Source organism: Serinus canaria, chromosome 13, assembly GCF_022539315.1.
Source record: "Serinus canaria isolate serCan28SL12 chromosome 13, serCan2020, whole genome shotgun sequence".
Classification (NCBI taxonomy): domain Eukaryota; kingdom Metazoa; phylum Chordata; class Aves; order Passeriformes; family Fringillidae; genus Serinus; species Serinus canaria.
In genome coordinates, this window is record NC_066327.1 from 17,300,746 (window position 1) to 17,322,765 (window position 22,020).

Sequence of the window (22,020 nt, forward strand, 5' to 3'; positions counted from 1 at the left end):
CCTCCCAGGGAAGAACTTTTTCCTAATATCCAATCCAAATCTCTTCTCTGTGAGTTTAAATCCATTTCCCTTGTCCTATCACTATTGATCCATGTCAAAAATCACTCTCCCTCTTTTTGCAAGCCCTCCTAAAATTCTGGCAGGCCTTACCAACTGCTGCAGTATTTTGGCTTTAGCTTAAATCCAGGCTCAGGAAGCAGAGCTGCCCTGTGGCTGCCCCTGGGCTCCCCAGCCCCACCCCATGTGCTGCAGAGCCAGGCACAGGTCCCTGCACTGGAGAAGACATTCCTGTTTTAATTTGCAGACAAGAAACCGCTTTGAAGGAACAAGGTCAGAGGTTGAAGCTTTGATGAAGAAGATGAAGGAGAATCCCCACGAGCACAAAAACATCAGCCCCTACACGATGGAGGGCTATCTCTACGTGCAGGAGAAGCGTGGGTGTCGGGCTGGGAGCCTGGGGGTGGCAGCCTGGGGAGGGGGTTGGCCAGGACAGGGGCACAAAGGCTGATCCAGCAGGTACAGAGTCCCTGGGAGCAGGGGTTGGCCCTGGGAGTGGGAGTGTGGCAGCCAGGCAGAATCCCTGCCAGTGCCTCCCAGAAGTCTGTTAGGCACAGGAGCCTGGCATGTGAAAAGATGGTTAAAGATGGCAGGGTCTAATGGGAGGGCACTGGAACTGTTCTGAGCCTTGTGTTTGCTCTGCAGGTCACTTTGGCACTTCCTGGGTGAAGCATTACTGCACCTACCAGAGGGAATCCAAGCGCATCACCATGGTGCCCTTTGACCAGAAGTCAGGAGGGAAAGGGGTGAGTGAGGGCTGGGAGCAGGAGGGAAAGGGGTGAGTGAGGGCTGGGAGCAGGAGGGAAAGGGGTGGAGTGAGGGCTGGGAGCAGGAGGGGAAGGGGTGAGTGAGAGCTGGGAGCAGGAGGGAAAGGGGTGAGTGAGGGCTGGGAGCAGGAGGGAAAGGGGGGAGTGAGGGCTGGGAGCAGGAGGGAAAGGGGGGAGTGAGGGCTGGGAGCAGGAGGGAAAGGGGTGAGTGAGGGCTGGGAGCAGGAGGGAAAGGGGTGAGTGAGGGCTGGGAGCAGGAGGGGAAGGGGTGAGTGAGGGCTGGGAGCAGGAGGGAAAGGGGGGAGTGAGGGCTGGGAGCAGGAGGGAAAGGGGTGAGTGAGGGCTGGGAGCAGGAGGGAAAGGGCTGAGTGCTGCCTGGGACAGGACTGTGTCCTGCCAGGGAGCACGTGGCACTGCTGGCTGCAGGCTCTCCCAGGGCTCAAACTCTGTCACCTTTTTGGCAAGGTGACACAAAGGCAGTGGAGTGGGTCACGTTCAGTCCAGGCTGAGTGGCTGCCACACAGGGAATGAACTTGGCACCTGGTTTGAGAAAGAAAAGACAGGAGCCCCCCAGAGCCCACAGATCTTTGCCAGCCCTGTGCACCCACCTCGCTCCAGCTCCTGGGTGCTCCTGCTCCCCAGTCCCTCATTCCTGCTCCAAGGCATGGACAAGAGGACCTGTTCATTATTTTGCTCCTTCTCCAATGCCTGTGACTTGTCCAAGGGCAGGTTGGATGGGGCTTGGAGCAGCCTGGTGGAGTGGAAGTGTCCTTGCCCATGGCAGAGAGAGGAACAGGATGGGCTCCAAGTCCCTTTCTACCCAAAGCATTCAGTGAGTCTCTGCTGGTCCTGTGACTTGGCCAGTGAAGTTGTTTTGCTTTGGACAGAGCCACAGCAGAGCCTGGAGCTCCCCTTGGCCCCGAGGGGGTGTGAAGAGCAGGGGGAGCAGTGGATGTGGGGTGTGGGGGGCCAGCACATGCTGTGTCCCAGTGCTCCCAGGGCTGTACCCAGGGCTGGCTTTGCTCTGTACAGCAGGAACAATAGACCCCTCCACAGAGCTCCCAGCTGGGACAGTGTGCAAACACAATCCCCTTGCTGGGGAGTGCCTGGGGCAGCTGGACAGGCTCCCACACGGCTTCCTGCTGGCACAGGGAGCCAGCTGTGGGCAGGGAAGCTTCTAAAATTAATTTCCTCTTGCCTCGGAGCATCTTCATTATAGCTCAGCATTAACATATCCCAGCCCTGTGATCGTCAGTGGCTGTACTGTGTTTTGTCTGGTCCCTTCTCTTTTCAGGGCTCTCCCAGCACCCAGGGCTGTGGGAGCTGCTGGCTGAGCCTGAGCCCCTCTGCAGGGCCAGGCTGGAGCCCCTCTGCCAGGGCCAGGCTGGAGCCCCTCTGCAGGGCCAGGCTGGAGCCCCTCTGCAGGGCCAGGCTGGAGCCCCTCTCCCTCTGCAGGGCCAGGCTGGAGCCCCTCTGCAGGGCCAGGCTGGAGCCCCTCTCCCTCTGCAGGGCCAGGCTGGAGCCCCTCTGCAGGGCCAGGCTGGAGCCCCTCTCCCTCTGCAGGGCCAGGCTGGAGCCCCTCTGCAGGGCCAGGCTGGAGCCCCTCTCCCTCTGCAGGGCCAGGCTGGAGCCCCTCTCCAGGGCCAGGCTGGAGCCCCTCTGCAGGGCTGGCTTCACCTGTGCCTTGCACCACCCTGCCATGAAATGCTGCCCATGCTGGGGCAGCCCTGGCTGGGCTCCAGGGTCTGGCAGTGGTCACACCATGGACATCTGGGCATGGAGCAGCCCAGGGGCTTGGGGTGCACTGCTGGGAATTCTGGGGTCTGGCTGGAGCAGGGGCTGAGGTGCTGCACCAGGAGCCCCCTCACTCCTGCTCACACCAGGTGGTGGCACCAGCCCCTGGTGACCTTGGGCTGTGGCCAGAGCTGGCTGTTGGTGGGTCTGGAGCAGGGGCATTCCCTGAATTCTGGGCAGAGTGGGAGCAGCCTTGTGCTGGCCGTGGGCCAGGCTGGGGGGCACCAGGGCCAGGCCACTGCCACACCCCAGGGACCAGCCCTGCAGGAGCTCTTCTGTCTTCCTGGCTCTGTGCTGGGTCCCTGTCTGGGCCAGGAGAGTTCTTGGTGGGTCAGAAACCCTGGAAGCACATGAGAACAGCCAGGCTAGGGCTGGTTTGGGGCAGGTTCAGAGTCCCAGCAGAAGAGCATCTGCCTGCAACATGGGCAGCCAGCAGGAGGGGCTGGGAGCCCCACAGTGCAGCAGGAAAACTGCTGCCATGGTGGTGGGATGGGCAGGCCTGAGTGCCAGGGAGTGTTTTGGGTGTCAGGAGCTGGATGGTGGTGGCACTGGGGAGGAGTTTGTGGGTAAGAACCAGGGAGAGGGAGTCACCCTCCCTGGGGGAATTTAATGGATGTGTAGCACGTGAGGACATGGATTCGTGGTGGGCTTGGCTGTTCTGGGCAACTTTCAGACTCTGTGATCTTTGAGGTCTTTTCCAATCTAAGTGATTCTAAATGTGTTTCCTGGAAAAATGGTGATGTCAGGGAACAGGGTGGTCAGCCAAGGTGTCATCAGGAACAGCACAGAGAGCCCAGAAAAGTGTCTGTCTCCAGGAACTCCTTCAGAATTCATTTTCTCTGAAGTCATCAGTGGAATTTCACAGTTGCAGGAGGTGTCTGTGCTGGCAGGGGCTGAGGCAGGATTCCCTCCAGCAGAGGACAGCAGTGCTCACAGATCCTGCTGGGTCTCTGCTCAGCCCTCTGGAAATCCAGTACAGCTTGGATGCAGAGAGGCACTCTCGGGGTGGGAGAATGGTTTTGTCATTGCTTTGTTATATAATCAACATTTTAAGACGTGTTTGCTCCTGTTGAGAGTCCTCGTGTGCACAGTGCTGCCAACAAGGCAGCGTGGAGTGCAAACTGCCAGCAGGAGTGTTGTTCAGCAGTGGAAAATGAAGCTGATTTTGCCCAAAAGTTGTGGTCCAGCAGTGCCTGCCCACATGGAGAATGAATTGTGTGGTGCTTTATGCACAGATTGAATCGTGGGCATCCTGAAGGGAAGGCTCCTCATGAAAGGTTTTGGACTAAAGAAGGGTAAAAAGACAAGTCCTCCTGTCAGAGGTATAAACAGATATTTTTAGCAGAGTGATGTGGCCAGATCCCCCCAGGTTTGAACCTGCTCACTGACAGCTGGGGACAGGCCTGTGGCTGTTGGTTGTTCTCAGCCTCAGCTGTGATTTTGTCCTTCTCAGGGGGAAGATGAAGCTGTGACCCTGAAATCCTGCACACGGCGGAAAACAGACACCATTGAGAAGAGGTTCTGCTTTGATGTGGAGGCTGTGGATCGGTGAGTGCTGCCAGGAACCCCCTGGGGCTGTGCTGACCACGTGCAGGCAAGGGCTGTGCTCCTGCTCTTGGCTCTGGGACAGCTCCTGTGCAGTTCCTGTGTTCTCTCTGCTGGTCACACCCTCAGTGAGTGGAAAGCTTTAGTCCATGCAGTCACACCTTCCCCAGCCAGGTGCTCTCTGTGTATTGAGTCAGTGCTTTGGTTTGCAAGTCTCTCTGACTCGAGTCTCTCTGACTTTAAGGGTGTTGTAGCACTCCTGCAGCCTCTGGCCACACGAGGTGAGTGGTTCCAGCCTGGAGAAGGTGCTCTGTGGCTGTTCTGGGAGGGATGTGCTGCCTCTTCCAGCACTGGCTGTCTGCTGGCATAGTGTCAGCTTTCCTGCTGGGCTGCCTGTTGCTGCTTCTTCATGGATGGTGATAATGGACTCTGGCTCGTGCCTCCAGGCACTTCCCTCCCTTTCTCCTGAAGAAGGAAAACACTTCAGCTGTGACTTATCACACAGCAGCTGGACCAGAGGTATGTGTGGATTCAGTCTCTGGCACCCAGGAGTGAGAGCTGTTGCCATATCAGCTGGCATCGTGCATGGCCTGCACACATAAACAGGAAGGCCAGGCTGGTGTTGCTGTTCCAAGAGGAATTAGTCACTGCCTCGGGTCTCCCTGGCTGCAGGAGCTCACAAAAGCCTGCTCCAGAGGCACTCTGTGTTCTCCCAGCTGTGTGCCTGTCCAGCTGTCCTCCCCTCTGCAGGAATCCCCCGGAGGTCTCAGAAAAGCCCAAGCTCATTAAAATCTGGGTGTTGAATAATGCTGGAATAACCCCTGGAATGACCCAGCCTGTGCTTGGGCAGTGTTTCAGTGCCAGCCCGTGGCAGGGTTGGGGTGATGGAGCTCTGCCTGTGCTGGCTGAGGCAGGAGACAACCTGGGGCTGCCTCCCACTCTCTGGAGCAGTGCTTCTCTCCAGAAAGCTGCAGTGTTTCTGCTGACACAGGGTTTTTTGGTTTTTTTTTGGCTGTGCCCTGAGGTTAGTATTTTATAATGTGAAAATCAAACTAAAAAGTGGGAGAAGGTGAATGGAGCCACAATAATTTTCTTCAGCGTGTTCAGAGGCAGCTGAAGCTTCCCTTGATGTTTGGAGCCTGCCAGGCATGGGATCAGGAGCTGCTCCAGAAATCTGCATGCTCCATGTAAATCATGGCAGTGGAGTAGCACAGGAAGGGGAAACCTGAGGAATTTCTCCTTTCATGTGCACATTCCTGCTGCAGGGATTTGCCTGAGAGAGCAGGAGAGCAGGACACACCTGAAGGAAAAGGCAGCTCTGCATTGGTATCAGAATTTGTCATTAGATGTCTAAAATATTGGATAAACTTAAGAGGAAGAGGAAACAACAAGTTTTGCCCTGGCTGAAAGAGGCTGTGCTGTGCCCAGTCTGTCTCCCTGGGGTGGATCTGGGCACCACCAGGTCCTGCTGTCAGGGCAGGGTGTGCTGGGCATCACCTTCCCCTTGGCATCTCCAGGGCTTGGGCTGTCCCACAGCTCTCAGGCAGCCTGGAGGTGGCAGCCTCGGCCGTGCTTCAGACCCTGCACAGAAACTTTGTCAGCCTCTCCTTCTGGGAGCTCAGACAGCACGGGCTGCAGGCTGGAGCCCAGCAGGGACACCCTAAATAGCACCAGCCAAGAGCTGTTCCTTCCTAGGTGGGAAAAAAAAAGTGTGTTTTTCTCCTGCAAAGATGATTCAGCACAACCAAGCTGAAAATCTGGAGCCTGGTCTGTTATTACAGCATTGCTTCCTTGTCTCAGCATCCCAGAATAGTTTCTGTTGGACCTTAAAACTCATCTCATTCCCCCCCTGCCATGGGCAGGCACACCTTCCACTCGGCCAGGTTGCTCCAACCCCCATCCAACCTGGCATTTACAAACAGCTCTCATGTTGGCAAGTTAGAAGTATTTGTTGTACTGTGTTCTTACAGCAAAGTTAACCCCAGGTGGTGTTCCAGGGTCTGCCTGAAACACACCCCCAGCCTGGGGGACGCTGTGTGTTACTGCTAGTGCTCTTTTCTCATTACCTAGACCTGTTTGTAGTCTCTGCACATTAAATCAGGTTTGTCAACAAGGTGAACAGGGATGTCAGCCAGTGCCTCACTAAAGGAGCCTGGGGAGGAGGAGTATCTCATTTGACTGATGACAAAGGCTTTGTCCTTTGGGATAATGCAGGTCATTGCTCTGGGCCAGAAGCAAACTGCTTCACAGTGCCAGCTGGCTTTGAGGGGAGCAGGAGCTGTTCAGGTGCAGGGTTTGGTGTGTCAGGAGAGCAGTGAGCTCTGCAGGTGCCACCACTGCCCCACGGGTGCCCCCAGGGTGACTGGCACCACGCCTGGCACAGTTGGAACTCTACAGCCAGAATCCCAGAGCCTCTGAGGTGGGAAAAGAGCCCCAACATCCCTGAGTCCCACCTGTGACCCCCACCTTGTCCCCAGCCCAGAGCCCCGAGTGCCACCTCCAGCCCTTCCCTGGACACCTCCAGGGATGGGGATCCAACCCTCCCTGGGCGGTGCCAGTGCCTGAGCACCCTTTCCATGGGGAAATTCTTCCTGAAAGGATCGGCACAGGGGCTGGGTGGTTGGCATGGGGCCAGGAGGGCTGCCAGGCACCTGCCAAGTGCTGCCCTGAGCAGATGGTGATCCCAGGAGGGCTGCTGGCCTTGCTCTGGGACTGCACCTGAGGAAGCAGGGCTCTGACAGTGGCAGGAGCTGTCCCCTGCTCCTGTGCCAGGTGAGCCCAGCCCTGCTGTGCTGTCCCTGTGCCCGCAGTGCCTCAGTGAGTGCAGCCTGTCCCTGTTCCTCTGCGGTGTCACCTGGCCAGCCACCTTCCAAACAAAGCCTGGGGGCTGTCCCAGGGGTAGAGGGATGGGTTGGCACAGTGAGGGATGAGGCTCCTTCCCCTGGTGGCCACGGGAGCCACGGTGGCCCCAACCCCTGCAGGACATACTGGTGGCTGCACTGGGGGTGCTGGTGGCCCTGGTGGCTGTACTGGGAGTGCTCTGAGCTCTGTGTGGGCACCCCAATTTTCTGAGGTCAGGGTCAATCTCCCCCTTAATTCCATCTTTGCTCCCCAGCATTTTGGGGCCACATTTTGGCTTCCCAGCATTTTTGGGATCAATCTCCCCCTTAACTCCAGCTTTGCTCCCCAGCATTTTGGGGCCACACCTGGCTGCTGGTGCCAGGCCCGTGGCTGTGGGGTCCTGTCAGAGCTGCTCTGCTCTGGGAACATCCCTGTGCACTCAGCCAGCTCAGCCCTGTTGTTATTAATGCACTCTTGTGTGTTTTCATCAGCAGTTTAGATTGTCTCGCTGCGATAAGCTGCTACAGCAGTTGGAAGTTCTTATCTGTTTCTATTGCTTTCCTTATTTGTTTGTTTTCCTGGAAGAAGGAAAAGCTATTGCAGTTTCTCATTTTCTCAGTGTGCTTAGTCACAGCTCCTTAAGGCCAGGCCATTTGTCACAAAAGCTGAGATATTGAGAAAATTCAAATTTCCTGTGTGGTCTCATATGGAAAAATCTTCCATTTTTAGATTGTAGCATATTGAAAATAGTCTTTCTTATTAAGTGTTTGCCATGTTCTGCTCCAGTCTCACCCTCCTACACTCACCCCATTTAGAAGTGGATTTCTTCTGATCCCAAAATGTCCCTTCCCTTCCTTGTGTCCCAGAAAAAGGCAAAGGGGTTTGGTGGGAAATGTGGAATGCAGGTGGAGATGTGGGATGCAGCCCCTGGGAGTGAATCAGCAGGTCCTTGCTCTGTTTAACACGAGAGCTCAGGTTCCAGGAGGGTGTCCTGCTGTCCTGGTGGCACAGCTGGGGCTGGCCGGGGTGGGCTGGCTGCACCTGGCTCCAGGTACATCCTGTGTTGGGAGGAGGTGGGAGCTGCCCCACAGCAAAATCTCTGTTTACTGTGTATTAACTTTATAAATAATTATCTCATAAGTGACCCCCAGTATTCGGGGTCATTGTTGGGTGAGGGGACAAGGACAGATCCATTTTGCTCCTCTTGGGAAGGGAGGGACGGGCAGGGGTTTGCCTTGGCTGTGAGAGGGGTTGGTCCTGAGGAGGCTCAGTGAGGATGGAGCTGTGTCAGGCAGTGTTTGCTGGTGCTGTGAGGATGGAGCTGTGTCAGGCAGTGTTTGCTGGTGCTGTGAGGATGGAGCTGTGTCAGGCAGTGTTTGCTGGTGCTGTGAGGATGGAGCTGTGTCAGGCAGTGTTTGCTGGTGCTGTGAGGATGGAGCTTGTCAGGCAGTGTTTGCTGGTGCTGTGAGGATGGAGCTGTGTCAGGCAGTGTTTGCTGGTGCTGTGAGGATGGAGCTGTGTCAGGCAGGGTTTGCTGGTGCTGTGAGGATGGAGCTGTGTCAGGCAGTGTTTGCTGGTGCTGTGAGGATGGAGCTGTGTGTTTCCAGCAGTTTCCTGTTGCTGGTGAGGATGGAGCTGTGTGTTTCCAGCAGTTTCCTGGTGCTGGTAAGGATGGAGCTGTTTCCAGCAGTGTTTCCTGGTGCTGGTAAGGATGGAGCTGTTTCCAGCAGAGTTTCCTGGTGCTGGTAAGGATGGAGCTGTGTGTTCCCAGCAGTTTCCTGGTGCTGGTGAGGATGGAGCTGTGTGTTCCAGCAGTGTTTCCAGCTGCTGGCAGTGCTGGCAGGAGGCTGATCCCATGCCAGCCACCCCACCTGGCTGGGAGCTCATGGAACCCCGTGGGCTTCGGCCACATCCATAATGAATGAGGCATAATGTGTGGGTGCATTTTAAATTTATCACAGCCAGGAAGATGGTTCTGCTCAGGAAAGTGATGCAATGGGTGCCCTAGCAAATAAACACTGGGGGAGGAAATGCAGGGCTATTTGCAATGGAAATGGGTTTGATTCAGCTTCTCAGTCCCTCCCCTCATGCTGTTATAGAAGTTTGGCTTTGAAGTGAAGCCCGAGGAGTTGTTATCTGCTGAGAGGCAGAACAAACATTTTGCTGTTACCACCTCTTTGCCCTGTGCTGAGGGAAGCTGGCACTCCAGATACCAGCACTGCCACTCTGGGACCGTGCCCTGCTGGGAGTCCAGTGCCCAGCATGCCATGAATGGAGGGTTTCAATTTCTCTGTTCTGTTTCTCTGGCTAAAGAGACAGAAATGCCAGTATTTCCTTTCCTGTGTGTCCCTCGCTGAGCTAGAGCCCTTCCAGGGCTTTCTGACTGAGGTGTCTGTGCCTTCAGCAGCAGCTTGGCTTCAGGTCAGACCTAAGCCCTGGCTAAAGTGGCCACTGCAGCTCCCCAGGTACCAGAGGCTGCTCTCGAGTCACTCTGTACCTGCACAACAAGGAGCTTTGTGCAGTGTTTTGAACATATTTGCTGTTGGATGTGGAGCCTTTTCCCTCTCAGATGAGGCGATAGTTAAGTGGTTTCCTCTTCCCTCCTAAGTGAGTAAACTTCCAAACCACTAAGCTGGTGAGTATTGACTGACTCACCAATGGGATTAGCAGAGATCAAGCACATTATGTCTGGTTTTTGGACCTGGGCACAGCTTCCCCTGGTGGGACAGTGCTGAGCTGCCGTGTGCCTGCTGAAGGCTGGCCTGCTTGGATGGGGAGTGGAGTTAGGAGAAGGGTTAATCCTCGGTTCCTGGACTGTGCGTGCCACAGAGCAGCAGCAGAGGGGCCAAGCCCACCTCTTGAGAGCCCCTGTTAAAGTTTAATTTTCTTACAGGCTCTTATCAAGGACCAAAGGGCATCTGCAGAGTGTTGGTGCAGCTCACGTTTTCTGGCTGAATCACCCTTGGGGAGTTCAAGTCAGAAGTCACCCCTCTCCCCAGGCTTTATCAGGTTTTGGGGGTCGAGTACAGAACAGAGCCTACGTGCTCAGTGAACGCTGTGCAGGTGGTTGGCAGCTCCCGAGGTTTAATCCCCCTTCCCTTTCCTTTCCCCTGCCCGCCCTTCCTGCCCGGCCCGTTCCCTTCCGTGTCCCGTCCCGTCCCTTCCGTCCCTTCCCTTCCCCTTCCCTTCCCTCCATCCCGTTAACCCGTCCTGCCTCCTGCCCTCTCCGGCCGCCTTCCCTCCCCTCCCTTCCCTTCCCTTTTCCCGGCCCGCCGTCCTTCCTGCCGTCCTGCCCCCTTCCTTCTCTTTGCCCTTCCGTCCCTTCCCTTCCCTTCCCGTCCCTTCCCGTCCTCCCTCCTTCCCCGTCCCGCCCTTCCTTCTTCCCTTCCCTTCCTTCCCTTCCCTTCCCGTCCGTCCCTTCCTTCCTTCCTTCGCGTTCCCTTCCCCCCTTCCCTTTCTTCCTTCCGTTCCCGTCCCGTCCCTTCTTCCCTTCCCATTCCTTCCCTGCCCTTACCTTCCCGTCCGCTGTCCCTTCCCTCCCGTTCCTTCCCGTTTGCCTTCCCTTCCCTTCCCTTCTTCCCTCCCTTCCCTTCCCTTCCCTTACCCTTCCTTCCTTCCCTTTCCCTTTCCGCTTCCCGTCCTTCCCTTCCCTTCCCTTCCCGTACCTCTTCCTTCTTCCATGTCCCTATCCCATTTCCCTTCCGCTTCCTTCCCTTCCCTTCGCCTCGCATCCCTTCCCTTCCCCTCCCCATTCCCTTCCCTTCCACTTTCCATCCCTTGTGCACCGGCCCGTCCCGGCCCTGCCAGTCCCTTCCCCTACGTCCTTCAGCCGCGAGCCCGGCCCGTCCGGCCCTGTCCCGGCCCCGTCCCGTCCCTTCCTCCTTCCCGGCCTGCCCGTCCCTGCCCTTCACCTTCCCTTCCTTCCTTCCCTGCCCTTTCCCTTCCCCTCCCTTCCCGTTTGTCCCTTTCGGTCCCTTACCCTTCCCTGCCCTCCCGTCCCATCCCGTCCCTTCCTTCCCTTCCCTATCCATCCCTGCCCTTTCCCTTCCCTTACCCCCTCCCTTCCTCCTTTCCTCCCTGTCCCTTCCCTTCCCTCCCTTCCTTCCCTTCCCTTCCCTTCCCTTCCCTTCCCTCCCTTCCCGTCCCTTTCTCCCTTCGCGTCTCCTTTCCTCTTCCCGCCCGTTCCCTTCCCTTCCGTCCCTTCCCCTTCCCTTCCCTTCCCTTCCCTTCCCCTTCCCTTCGCCTATGCCCTTTCCCTTCCCTGCCTTCCTCCTTCCCAGTCTTCCTTCCCTCCCTTTTCCCGTTCTCCGCGTCCCTCCCTTCCCTGTCTCCTTACCCTTCCCTTCCCTTCCCTTCCCTTCCCTTCCCCTCCCTGTGCCCTGCAGCCCTGGAGCAGCACTCCTGGCCCCTGTGCCCTTCCAGAGCCCTGCTGGGCTGGGGGGAGCAGCCCCAGGGGCTCTGTGCTGTCACAGTTCAGTGTGATAAGCCCCATGGGCAGAGCAGGGCAGCCCCCCTGCGTGTGTCCCCGTTGCCAGGGAATCTGCTCGGCTGCTGTGTCTGGGAACAGCCGGGGAGGCAGCGGCAGCGCCAGACAGACACACGGACAGCTCTGTCCGTCTGTCTGCCTGAGCCCAGGAGCAGCGCTGGGGGGATGCAGACCAGCCCAAAGGCACAAGGCTGGGGAGGAGCAGGCTTAGCCAGCTGTGTGTGGCTGCAGGATGGGCTGGGATGTGGAGATGGAAATCCTGGGAGCTCACAGCCAAGCAGGGCACAGAGAGATGGCAGCCCCTGGCGTGGGGTCACAGCTCCCACCTCCTGTCCCCACAGCCCACACCTGAGGCTGTGCAAACACTCTCTCGTGTCAAATCCATCCTCACCCTGCTGGTCGCAGAGCAGGTAATGGAGGTTTGACTCCTTCCATGGAAAGGGAGGTCCAGGAGTGGGCACAGCATCCACTGAGGAACCTGGAGGTGGCGTTTGCCCTCGGGCGAGGGCAGTGCCACTGCTGTGCCCTGCTCCTGTGCTGTGTGTGCAGCACCCAGGTCTGTCCTTTCCCTTCTCATTACAGTAAGTGAGCAGTCCCAGGGCTGTTTGTGGGAGGCTGGACTGACGGGGCAGCTCAGGGCTGCGGTGTGTGTGACAGTGCTGGGGGCAGGAGCAGCACCCTGGGCACCCTGGCACTCCTGCACTGCTCCCTCTGTGAGGCTGCTGGAGGGGGACACGGGCCAGCATCGTGTCACTGCCACTGCTGTGTCTAACAGCAGGGTACAGACAGGGCCAGGGGACTGGCACGGCCATGAGGGCATGGACAGTTTGGGGATGAAACGCTTTGCACAGCAGAAGGTCTCCTCCGTGAGCCTGGTGCTTGGGGGGCTGGTGAGACACAGGGGCTGGGATGTATGGGGCTCCTGCTTGCTTGGTTCCCTTCCTTGTTTCCCTTCCTCGCTTCCCTTCCTCGCCTTCTCCTGCCGTTGCATGGACGTGCTCTACCCAGTGCAGGTGAGCTGGCTGGCCGAGGGCCAGAGGAGGAATTTGGCACCCAGGTCTTGCACAAAACCACAGGAGAGGTGTATTATTGTTGGAAATGTCCTCTGCTCCTTGCTGGTCCTGCCCAGGACCTGCAGGGGTGTCCACGGCTTTTGTCCTCCTTGTGCTGGGGCTTGCCTAGGAAGGAGCTTGTCCTCCTTCCCTCTTCCTCTCATGAAAAATTCATCTTTGCCACTTGGCTCCCCGTCCCGCGGCTCGCTGACGGCGTCCCCTTTCTCTCGGCAGGCCCGGGGTCATCACCATGCAGGCGCTCTCGGAGGAGGACCGGCGGCTCTGGATGGAGGCGATGGACGGCCGCGAGCCGGTGAGCAGCAATTTTGGGCACCAAGCAGAGGAAATCAGTGGTGAGCCCCGGGAGCCCCGGGCAGAGCGCTCCCTGCAGAGCTGCAGCGCCTGCCAGCCAGCCAGGGAGCTGTAACCGTGGGGCAGCTTCTGCCTCCTGCCAAGAGAATCCTTTAATCCCTTGGTTAAATATTTGAGGTAATACTGTATCTCCCGTGCTTGGATTGCTTGGAGGTGCGGTGGAGAGGAGGAGGGAAGGCTTGGCCAGCACAAACATGCTGCTCTGCCGTGCTGAAAGGAAAACATGGCAAAAAGAGCAGTGGAAGAAAATACGTTGTAGATTTCCAGGGCTTTTGGAGTCCCGCGGCTCCTTGGCAGCCGTCTCTGGGTCTGCTGGAGGATTGTACGATTCGTGTGAGCGGAGGAGTGTGGCCCCTGTTCCCCCTGTTTGCTCCTGCTGTGCCAAAGGCTTCCTCACCTCTGGAAGGGATTCTGGAGGTTTGCAGAAAACTCATTGTTGTTCGTTTTTATTTTGGAATGCATTTGCAAACCTCACTGCCAGCTTGAGGAGCGTTGGCTGGCTCAGAGCAGGTCCCTCAGGGGGTGCTGGGCTCACGATGTGGCCCGTCCCAGCTTCGTGGGGTGACTCTCCCGTGGCACTTAGAGCACTGCTGAGCAGCCAGGACAGTCTGTGGCCTCTGTGCCTGCTCACGGCCAGCAGTGTTTTGGGATATGAAAAGAAGCCATGTGGAGAGCCAGAGCAGCCTGGGCTGTTCTGTGGCAGCCTGTGTGGCTTTGGAGTGGGTGGCTGCATGCTGGGCTCAAGCCAGGCTCTGTCAGTCAGAGCAGAGCCCATGCAGGGAGCAGGGCATCCCATCCCAGCACAGCTCCCACAGACTGGTCCTGGTTTGAGCAGAGCCCCCCAGGTCCATGGAAAGGCTCTTGTTTGTCAGAAGAAATGTTCACTGGAGCCAGGTGAGGCGTGGACACACGAGGCTGTTCTGAGTGCTGGACTTGGTCAAATGCTGGATTTTGGAACGTGCAGCAGCTGGGAGATGGGGAGGCTGCGTGTGGGAGGTGCTGCCCTGCATTTCAGGGAAAGGATTGCGTGGTGGATTGCAGCCAGGTCCCAGCCTGGAGCTGGAGATCCATCAGGTAATTCAGGTAGGACGGGAGCTCAGGAGGTTTCTGCTCCAACCTCCTGCTCAGAGCAGGGTGCTCGGGGTGTTACTGGTTGGGAGCTGAGAGCATCCGAGGGAGGAGAGGGCACAGCCTGCCTGGGCTCCAGCCCAGCTGCTTCCCTGGCCTCCTGACCCAAGGCTGAACCTCTCTTGTTTCAATTTACACCCGCCCAGAGAAGCTGTGGTTGCCCCATCCCTGGTCCAGGTCCATCTTGGACAGGGCAGAGGGCAGGACTGGATGAGGTTCAAGGCCCCTTCCAATTGAAACCATTCCATGACTCTCTGGTTCTGTGACAGCCTCTGCTCCCTTTTTCTGTTGCCTGTTGGAAAGGGGCCCTGGTTTGGGAGAGCCAGCCTGCTCCTCCACCCTTGGCTCTCGACCCCTGGGGCAGCTGGGGTGCCTCTCCAGCTGCAGGTGCCAGCTGTCTTGATCCCTCCTAAAGAAACCCCTGCCTTGATTCTGGTGGCACCATTTCTTCAGAAACAAAATGGGCACTGTTGCTCCTCATCTGAATGGAGTCTTGTGCTCCTCCAGCCCGCTCACCTGCCTCCCACTGCCCACCTCAGCTGGCAGCTGCTGAGGCAGGGATGGCAAAGCCAGCCAGCTGCCATGGGAGCTGCAGGAAAGCGGTCGCCCAGCTGTGTGTGAGCTGCTGATGGTGCCAGGGTGCAGCCCAGGAGCAGAGCCAGTCTGCAGAGGTGCAGACACACATCTTGGGTGCTTGCAAAGAGCTGTGCATGCCAAAGGTTCTGTGGAGCAACCAGGACAGGACTGCCTGGATTATCCTGTTCCAGAATGTGGTCACGAGAGCTCCTTCCAAACCAGGCAGGTGGTGGTGCCTGCGTGCTGCTGCTCTCCCCTATCGTGCCCATCAGCTGAGCTGAGGGCAGCTGGCTCATCCAGCACGTCAGGGCTGTGGCTGTGCATTAATGCCATACCTCGTGGCACTTAACTGCTAATGGCTTACACTGCCCTTGCAGGTGTGCAGTGGGAGCGATGGGAATGCCTCCTGCATGGAAAGGGATCCAGGAGGTGCTTTGCTGCTGAAGGTGGAGTGTGTTGACACATGAGGCAGCTCCTTGTCCTCAGTTATCCTCCTCCATCCATCAAAAATGCAGCTGTGGGCTGTTCTGTTTGGGTTCTTATCTTATAACACCAGGGTGCAGCGCGTTATCTTCGTGTTACCTATTCCACAGGGATTTCCTTGAGCAAGAGATGAGGATTTAACCTTTGGACTCCTAGAAATACCCATCCTGTGCTTTGACTGTATTGCTGTAACCAAAGAACCCTACTGGAAAGAATGTCTGGTTTCCTTTGATTCGACTGTGGAGTGTGGGGAAGGATTGGCAGGGTGGGGATGGTAATTCCATGAGCAAATGCAGGCTGTGGAGAGATTAGCGCGGACTGGAGTTCGTTTCTTAATTATAATGAAAAAAGTAAACCCAAATGTCAAATTACATCTTAGTGAGATTTAAACATAGAGTGTGGCTGCATTAGCCAAGACGTTTGTCACAACTTGAGAAGATTTACGCTGTGTCTCACAGTCAGAGCAGCTCCAGACAGCCCTCATCACGCCGTTAACTCTTACCACTTGTTTTTCTTTTGGATAAAGCTCCCGTGTTGACTTTGGGTTTTCTTCCATGTTGCAGAGGCTGGAAACAGGAGAAACTGCTAACTCCGTGGCGGAGCAGCGGTGGTTGGTTTTGTTAAGATACTCAGGATCAGTTTCTTACGGATTTTCTCCTCTGCTGATGCAGTTTGCAAATGTGTGTGGTGGAGGCCCGAGCGATTCTGAAACTTCCTTGGAACCTGAGTCAGGAATAAAAGCTGTGTTGGCTGTGCTGGGCTGTGGGTTTAGGAGAGGCACAAATTAGGTTGTGACTTGTGGCAAAGAACAAGGTAAGCATTTAGGTAAGGTTGTGGTGAATGAGTGTGGAGGAGGAGGAGGAGGAGGATGCTCAGGGGGGCTCTTGTGGCTCTGCACAGCTCCTGCCAGGAGGGGACAGCTGGGGGGGTCGGGCTGTGCTCCAGGGAACAGGGACAGGAGGAGAGGGAACGGCCCCAGGCTGGGCCAGGGCAGGCTCAGGGTGGGCACAGCAGGAATTTCCCCATGGAAAGGGGGCTCAGGCACTGGAACTGCCCAGGGAGGGTTGGATCCCCATCCCTGGAGTGCCCAAGGAAGGGCTGGAGGTGGCACTCGGGGCTCTGGGCTGGTGACAAGGTGGGCGTTGGGCACAGCCTGGACTCCATGGGCTGGGAGGGCTTTTCCCCCAGCGGTGCCGGAGCCGGGGCCAGCCCGGAGCCGTGGCTGCTCCCCACTAGATGGCAGCTGAGACCGGCCACGCACGGCACCTGTGCCCCGGGTGCCACCGCACCCCCGGGCCCTCCTGCCCCGGGCAGAGAAGTGACCCCGGCCCGCACCAGGGGCTGAGGGGGTGCTTGGAGTGGGGACAGTGCCCACCTCCCAGCTGTGTCCCCAGACTCACAGCCCCAAACCTCCCCTGTCCCTCCTGTGTCCCTCCTCTGTTCTCTGCCTCCCCCTCCTGCAGTGTGTCCCCTCAGGGTCTGCTGGCTCCTCCACATGGGCTGGGTGCCACTCTGGGTGTGCCTCTGGAGCTGCCTGTGCCCTGCTCCTGTCCCAGTGCTCCTGGTGGCACATCTGCCAGTGGTCCTGGCACATCTGCCAGTGGTCCTGGCACATCTGCCAGTGGTCCTGGAGCTCCTCCAGCCCTGCTGCTGGAGATGCCACCCGTGTTCCTGTGGCAGTGACAGCAGAGCCCAGCCCCACATTCCTGCCCAGCACACCTCTCACCTCCTCCTTGGATATTGCTTCTGGGAATTCTTTCTGAAATAGTTTTTAATTTTCCTTGTCTAATTATACAAAATGGTGAGAGATTTATTTCCCAGTGGAAACGCTGTCCTTTGAACTCACTCCAGTGCTTTCAACCTCGGCATTCCTGTTATTTTGGCTCATTCAAGAAATAAATTCACTTGAAGGACTTCAGTCCCGGTGTGGCTGCAGGGGGAAGGACAGACACCCCCTGCTCCCCTTCCCAGCCCTTGTACTGCCCTGGCACTCTCTGGAGCTGCAGATCTGCTTTGTCCTGTGAGTTCATTCCATCTCAGTTATCAGGGGTGGTGGAGGAAGCCTCACCCAGAGCACCTGTGAGCCCAGAGGTGTCTGTGCCCTGAGCTCTGTGCCCGGGCAGCCCGTGGGCGAGCGCGGCGCCCTGTTCTGTGCTCTGCTCTCCCAGGGGCTGCTCCCTGCCTGCCCCTGCTCTGCCTTTCCTCACAGCCCTTCTCATGCTGAGCTTTGATTGAGCTCTCAATCCCACAGACGTGTTTTTGTCAGCTTTCTGGAAAATATGGTTTTTTGTGTACCCTGTCTTGCAGGTTTTCACGGCCTTCATCCTGCCTGGGTTTGTTTGCTTACAGCAGATTTCTTTTGTTGTTCTCTATGACCTGAGTCATTCCTGTTGCTGCTTCTCCATCTCCCTGTCTCTCCCATTAGTGAACAGAACGTTTTTTCCCCGCTCTGCCCACTCCTATGTCTAAGTTTTTATTGTTTGCTGCTTCTCTTTGCCTCCTCTTTGTTCCCCAGCCCAGACAACCCAGTGAACTCTCCCTGAACTGGAGCTCAGTCTCTCCGTGCTCTGGGGGCATCAGTGCCACCCCCCAGTGCAGGGAGCTGTGGGGATGGTGAGTCCCACTGGGACCCACACTGGCCCAGGGGAGCCCCTGCTTGGCTTTTTTGCATCCCACAGCTCAAGATTATTGCCCAGAAAAATTCTTTGTCCTTTTTGGGGACAAGGTGGTAGCAGAGGATCCTCAGAGAAGCACGGTCCATGTCATGTTCCGTGTTAGTTCTCAGATCACTTGCTCTTGTCACTGCTCCCTCCTTCTCCCTCTCCTGTTTGGTAACCCTTTAAGCCTCTAATAGCAGTAACTTTACATGGAGTTTGTTAGCTTTTATTTTGCTTGTAAAGCACTTAAGCCAGTGAGGTCTTAAGCCTTGACTCCAGGCTTTTATTCCTGGTTCCAGCAACTGCTGCTTCAGTGGCTGAGGGCTCGCCCAGCTGGAGTCCCTGTGGCTGCTGGGGTTTGTCCTCTGCTTAAGAAGCTGTTTCAGAGAAAAATACTTAGAGAAGCATTATGGATAATTTTTAAAAGAGGAAAGAGCCCTCTGGATTGCTTTTACACACCTAAAAGTGCTGTCCCACCCAGTTCTGGCAAGTTTGTGACCTCTTGTTCCAGCTGTGTTGTCGGGGTGTCCAGGAGCAGAGCAGAGCTCCTGTCTCTGGTGTGAATACCTCACTGTGTCTGTAATGCATTCCTTGCTCTTCCTTGGGGCCTGTGCTGCAGAAATTGGCTCTGGAAGCTTGGCTTTGCCTGGATGCTGGGCTGGCTGGTCCCAGGACACCAGCTGGGTTTTGCTCTCCCTTTGGGAGATGTTGCCTCTGGTGGGGACCCAGCGACAGCCACTTATCTCCTTCTGTCCCTGCTGATAACCCCAAGAGGAGCTCAGGGGGTCAGGGCTGGGGGTGTGACTGTGGGTCCTGGTCCACAGGACATGGCACAGCACACGTCTCCTGCGTGGGACAGCTCCCAGCTCTGCTGCAGGTGTGCTCCTGGGTTTGGGTCCGGGCTGGGGGTGAGCGTGGTGCTGGGGGCTGGGTTGGGTCTGTGGGCTGCCTGGGCCATGGGGATAATCAAACCTGGATTGCAGCACAGGTGTGGAACAGGATGGAGCAGCTGCTTGCAGCAACTTGTTTGTGAGCCTGGGCCCAGAGAGGTGAAGCAGCCTCAGGGCAGGGAGCAGGGTGCTGCAGCCAGTGATTTCGTGTGGTGCTTTGGTGGGACGTGCTGTCCACCCTTCAGCCATGCTGGCAGCCTCAGCTGGAGTGACAGACCAAAGAGGGCATACTCGCTTTCCTTTCCTCTCTTTATCACCTCTGCTTCGAGTTATTTGATCAGGCAATTCAACAAACATGTAGAAATTCAGGGAATAGCTCCGTGTTGGGAGAACAAATTTCCCTGCCAATTTAAATAGACTATTAGAGTATTGTTTCCTACTTTAAATTAAAAATTAAAGTAAATGGTTGATGCTACAATGACTCTCAAAGCCAGCCTCTTCCATTATTTCCTCCTTTATTGGGTCTTACATTTGGTTTTAAGCAGTGATTTACTGTCCTGCTGCAGCCCCACCACCATCCCTCACCCTGGGGTTTTTCTTCTCCCAGCTGCAGCCCCAGAAGGTCTTTGGACTCTGTTGTTTTGATAATTTTATTTCTGTTGTCATTCCTGGCAGATCCGTGTGTGGAGCTGGGCTCTGCTGGGTCAGGAGCAGGACTGGGGTCAGGAGCAGGACTGGGACCAGGAGCAGGGCTGGGGTCAGGAGCAGGGGCTGGGGTCAGGAGCAGGGGCTGGGAACAGGAGCAGGGACTGGGGTCAGGAGAAGGGCTGGGAACAGGAGCAGGACTGGGGTCAGGAGAAGGGCTGGGAACAGGAGCAGGGGCTGGGGTCAGGAGCAGGGGCTGGGGTCAGGAGCAGGGCTGGGGTCAGGAGCAGGGCTGGGAACAGGAGCAGGGCTGGGACCAGGAGCAGGGATCGGGGTCAGGAGCAGGGCCGGGGTCAGGAGCAGGGCTGGGGTCAGGAGCAGGGCTGGGGTCAGGAGCAGGGCTGGGGTCAGGAGCAGGGCTGGGGTCAGGAGAAGGGCTGGGACCAGGAGCAGGGCTGGGGTCAGAAGGGGCTGGGACCAGGAGCAGGGGCTGGGGTCAGGAGCAGGGGCTGGGGTCAGGAGAAGGGCTGGGAACAGGAGCAGGGCTGGGGTCAGGAGCAGGACTGGGACCAGGAGCAGGGCTGGGGTCAGGAGCAGGGATCGGGGTCAGGAGCAGGACTGGGGTCAGGAGCAGGGGCTGGGGTCAGGAGCAGGGCTGGGGTCAGGAGCAGGGGCTGGGACCAGGAGCAGGGGCTGGGGTCAGGAGCAGGGATCGGGGTCAGGAGCAGGGCCGGGGTCAGGAGCAGGGACTGGGGTCAGGAGCAGGGCTGGGGTCAGGAGAAGGGCTGGGAACAGGAGCAGGGGCTGGGAACAGGAGCAGGGCCGGGGTCAGGAGCAGGGACTGGGGTCAGGAGCAGGGCTGGGGTCAGGAGCAGGGCCGGGGTCAGGAGCAGGACTGGGACCAGGAGCAGGGGCTGGGAACAGGAGCAGGGCCGGGGTCAGGAGCAGGGACTGGGGTCAGGAGCAGGGCTGGGGTCAGGAGCAGGGCCGGGGTCAGGAGCAGGGCCGGGGTCAGGAGCAGGGCCGGGGTCAGGAGCAGGGACTGGGGTCAGGAGCAGGACCGGGGTCAGGAGCAGGGCTGGGGTCAGGAGCAGGGACTGGGGTCAGGAGCAGGGCTGGGGTCAGGAGCAGGGCTGGGGTCAGGAGCAGGGCTGGGAACAGGAGCAGGGCTGGGAACAGGAGCAGGGCTGGGAACAGGAGCAGGGCTGGGAACAGGAGCAGGACTGGGGTCAGGAGCAGGGCTGGGGTCAGGAGCAGGGCTGGGGTCAGGAGCAGGACTGGGGTCAGGAGCAGGGCTGGGGTCAGGAGCAGGGCTGGGGTCAGGAGCAGGACTGGGGTCAGGAGCAGGGCTGGGGTCAGGAGCAGGGCTGGGGTCAGGAGCAGGACTGGGGTCAGGAGCAGGGCTGGGGTCAGGAGCAGGACTGGGGTCAGGAGCAGGGCCGGGGTCAGGAGCAGGGCTGGGACCAGGAGCAGGGCTGGGAACAGGAGCAGGACTGGGGTCAGGAGAAGGGCTGGGGTCAGGAGCAGGGCTGGGGTCAGGAGCAGGTAGGCTGCAGGCTCAGGCCATGGCAGGGTGGATGTGTCCCATGCTGTCTCTCACCAGTGTTTGTTGGATGGTGGAAATGGTGGTGGGGAGTGCTGGCAGCCCCTGGGGTGGGTACAGGCAGGGCTGAGGGTTTCCCAGGGAGGTCGTGAGTGTTGTGGAATTTCAGGTCCTGTCTGGAGAGGGATAAATGTGCTGCTGCAGTTTTGGAGAGGGACACCAGGAGCCTTTAAAGCCCCTTTGGGCTGGCTCCCAAGGCCAGGAAAGAACCTTGTGCCACATCCCAGGATTGCCAAGACCCCTCTGCAGCCACCCTGGGCTTACAGAAATGTCTCTGGGAGAGGAGGGGTGGGACTGTGTCCCCTTTCTGCTGCTTTCCCCAGAGCTCAGGGTCTGTGCTGCCCCACGGTGTCCCCAGGTGCAGATGGGGGATAGAAAGGGGTCTCACATCAGGGATGTCCCAGTCCTTAAAGCTGCAGGCAGTGGTGGCTGAGCCAGTCCTGGCACGAAGCCACCACCCTTGTTTGGAGCACCCGGGCGGTGTCAAGCCTCTTTCACAGAGGAGGAGCGGCAGGCACGGCTGTGTTACAGTTATTTTAAAAATAAAGATGACACTGTCATTTAAAATTAGGCTGGTTTTGATGTGTTGAGAGCCCGTGTTCGTCAGCAGACGTTGGGAGGAGGAAGGGCGTGTGTGCTGCCCGGGGTGGCCGGGCTCCAGGCAGAGCTGCCGGAGGAGGATGTGCGAACTGTTGCTCAAGCATCCCAGAAAACTTGAGGGAAGCTTGGAGCATAGAAGTTTTCACTTTTAATCGGTTATTTGAGCCATCCCAACACGTCTGCTTCGCTGCACCCGCTCGGAAATGCCGCTCTGGGAAACTTTGGGCGCTTTAGTTATTCCAGAAATGTGTTTTGTTGGAGCGGTGACCTTTAGCTGTGTTATTCCGAGGTCGGACACGCTCTGCTCCCCTCGCTCCCACACAGCCCCAGCGTGGCTGCTGCTGCCTGCCCCAGCCTGGCTGAGCCCTGGGAAGCTGGCACTTTGGCCCAGGTGGTTTTTGGCCCAGTCCTGGCCCAGGTGATTGTTTCCTTGGGTGACAAACAGGGTTATATAACTGCGCTGAGCTAAGCAGCCCAGCTGGCTGGCGGGGAGCCCGGCTGGCCTCGGCTCCAGAGGCCCTTGG

At 57.7% G+C, this 22,020-nt stretch overlaps 1 protein-coding gene and 1 long non-coding RNA gene across 6 annotated transcripts in view; one reads left to right on the plus strand and one right to left on the minus strand.

The window, feature by feature from the left end:
• Window positions 1–22,020, plus strand: part of ARHGAP26 (Rho GTPase activating protein 26) — a 113,979-nt gene that overhangs the window by 24,911 nt on the left and 67,048 nt on the right. For all 4 annotated transcript variants that reach the window (XM_050979801.1, XM_050979797.1, XM_050979798.1 and 1 more), the window contains exons 8-11: window positions 305–434; window positions 703–803; window positions 4,072–4,166; window positions 12,777–12,855. In XM_050979801.1, the coding sequence (XP_050835758.1) occupies window positions 305–434; window positions 703–803; window positions 4,072–4,166; window positions 12,777–12,855 (405 nt within the window). The remainder of the gene's footprint in view (window positions 1–304; window positions 435–702; window positions 804–4,071; window positions 4,167–12,776; window positions 12,856–22,020) is intronic.
• LOC108962280 (uncharacterized) lies at window positions 19,160–21,581 on the minus strand. 2 transcript variants are annotated; one of them, XR_001990806.3, is made up of 3 exons: window positions 21,285–21,581; window positions 20,894–21,012; window positions 19,160–19,364 (listed from the first exon to the last, which is right to left on the minus strand). It is a non-coding gene; the product is annotated as an uncharacterized LOC108962280 (long non-coding RNA). The 2 variants fall into 2 exon arrangements; XR_001990805.3 differs by having other exon boundaries at window positions 19,160–19,344; window positions 21,285–21,538.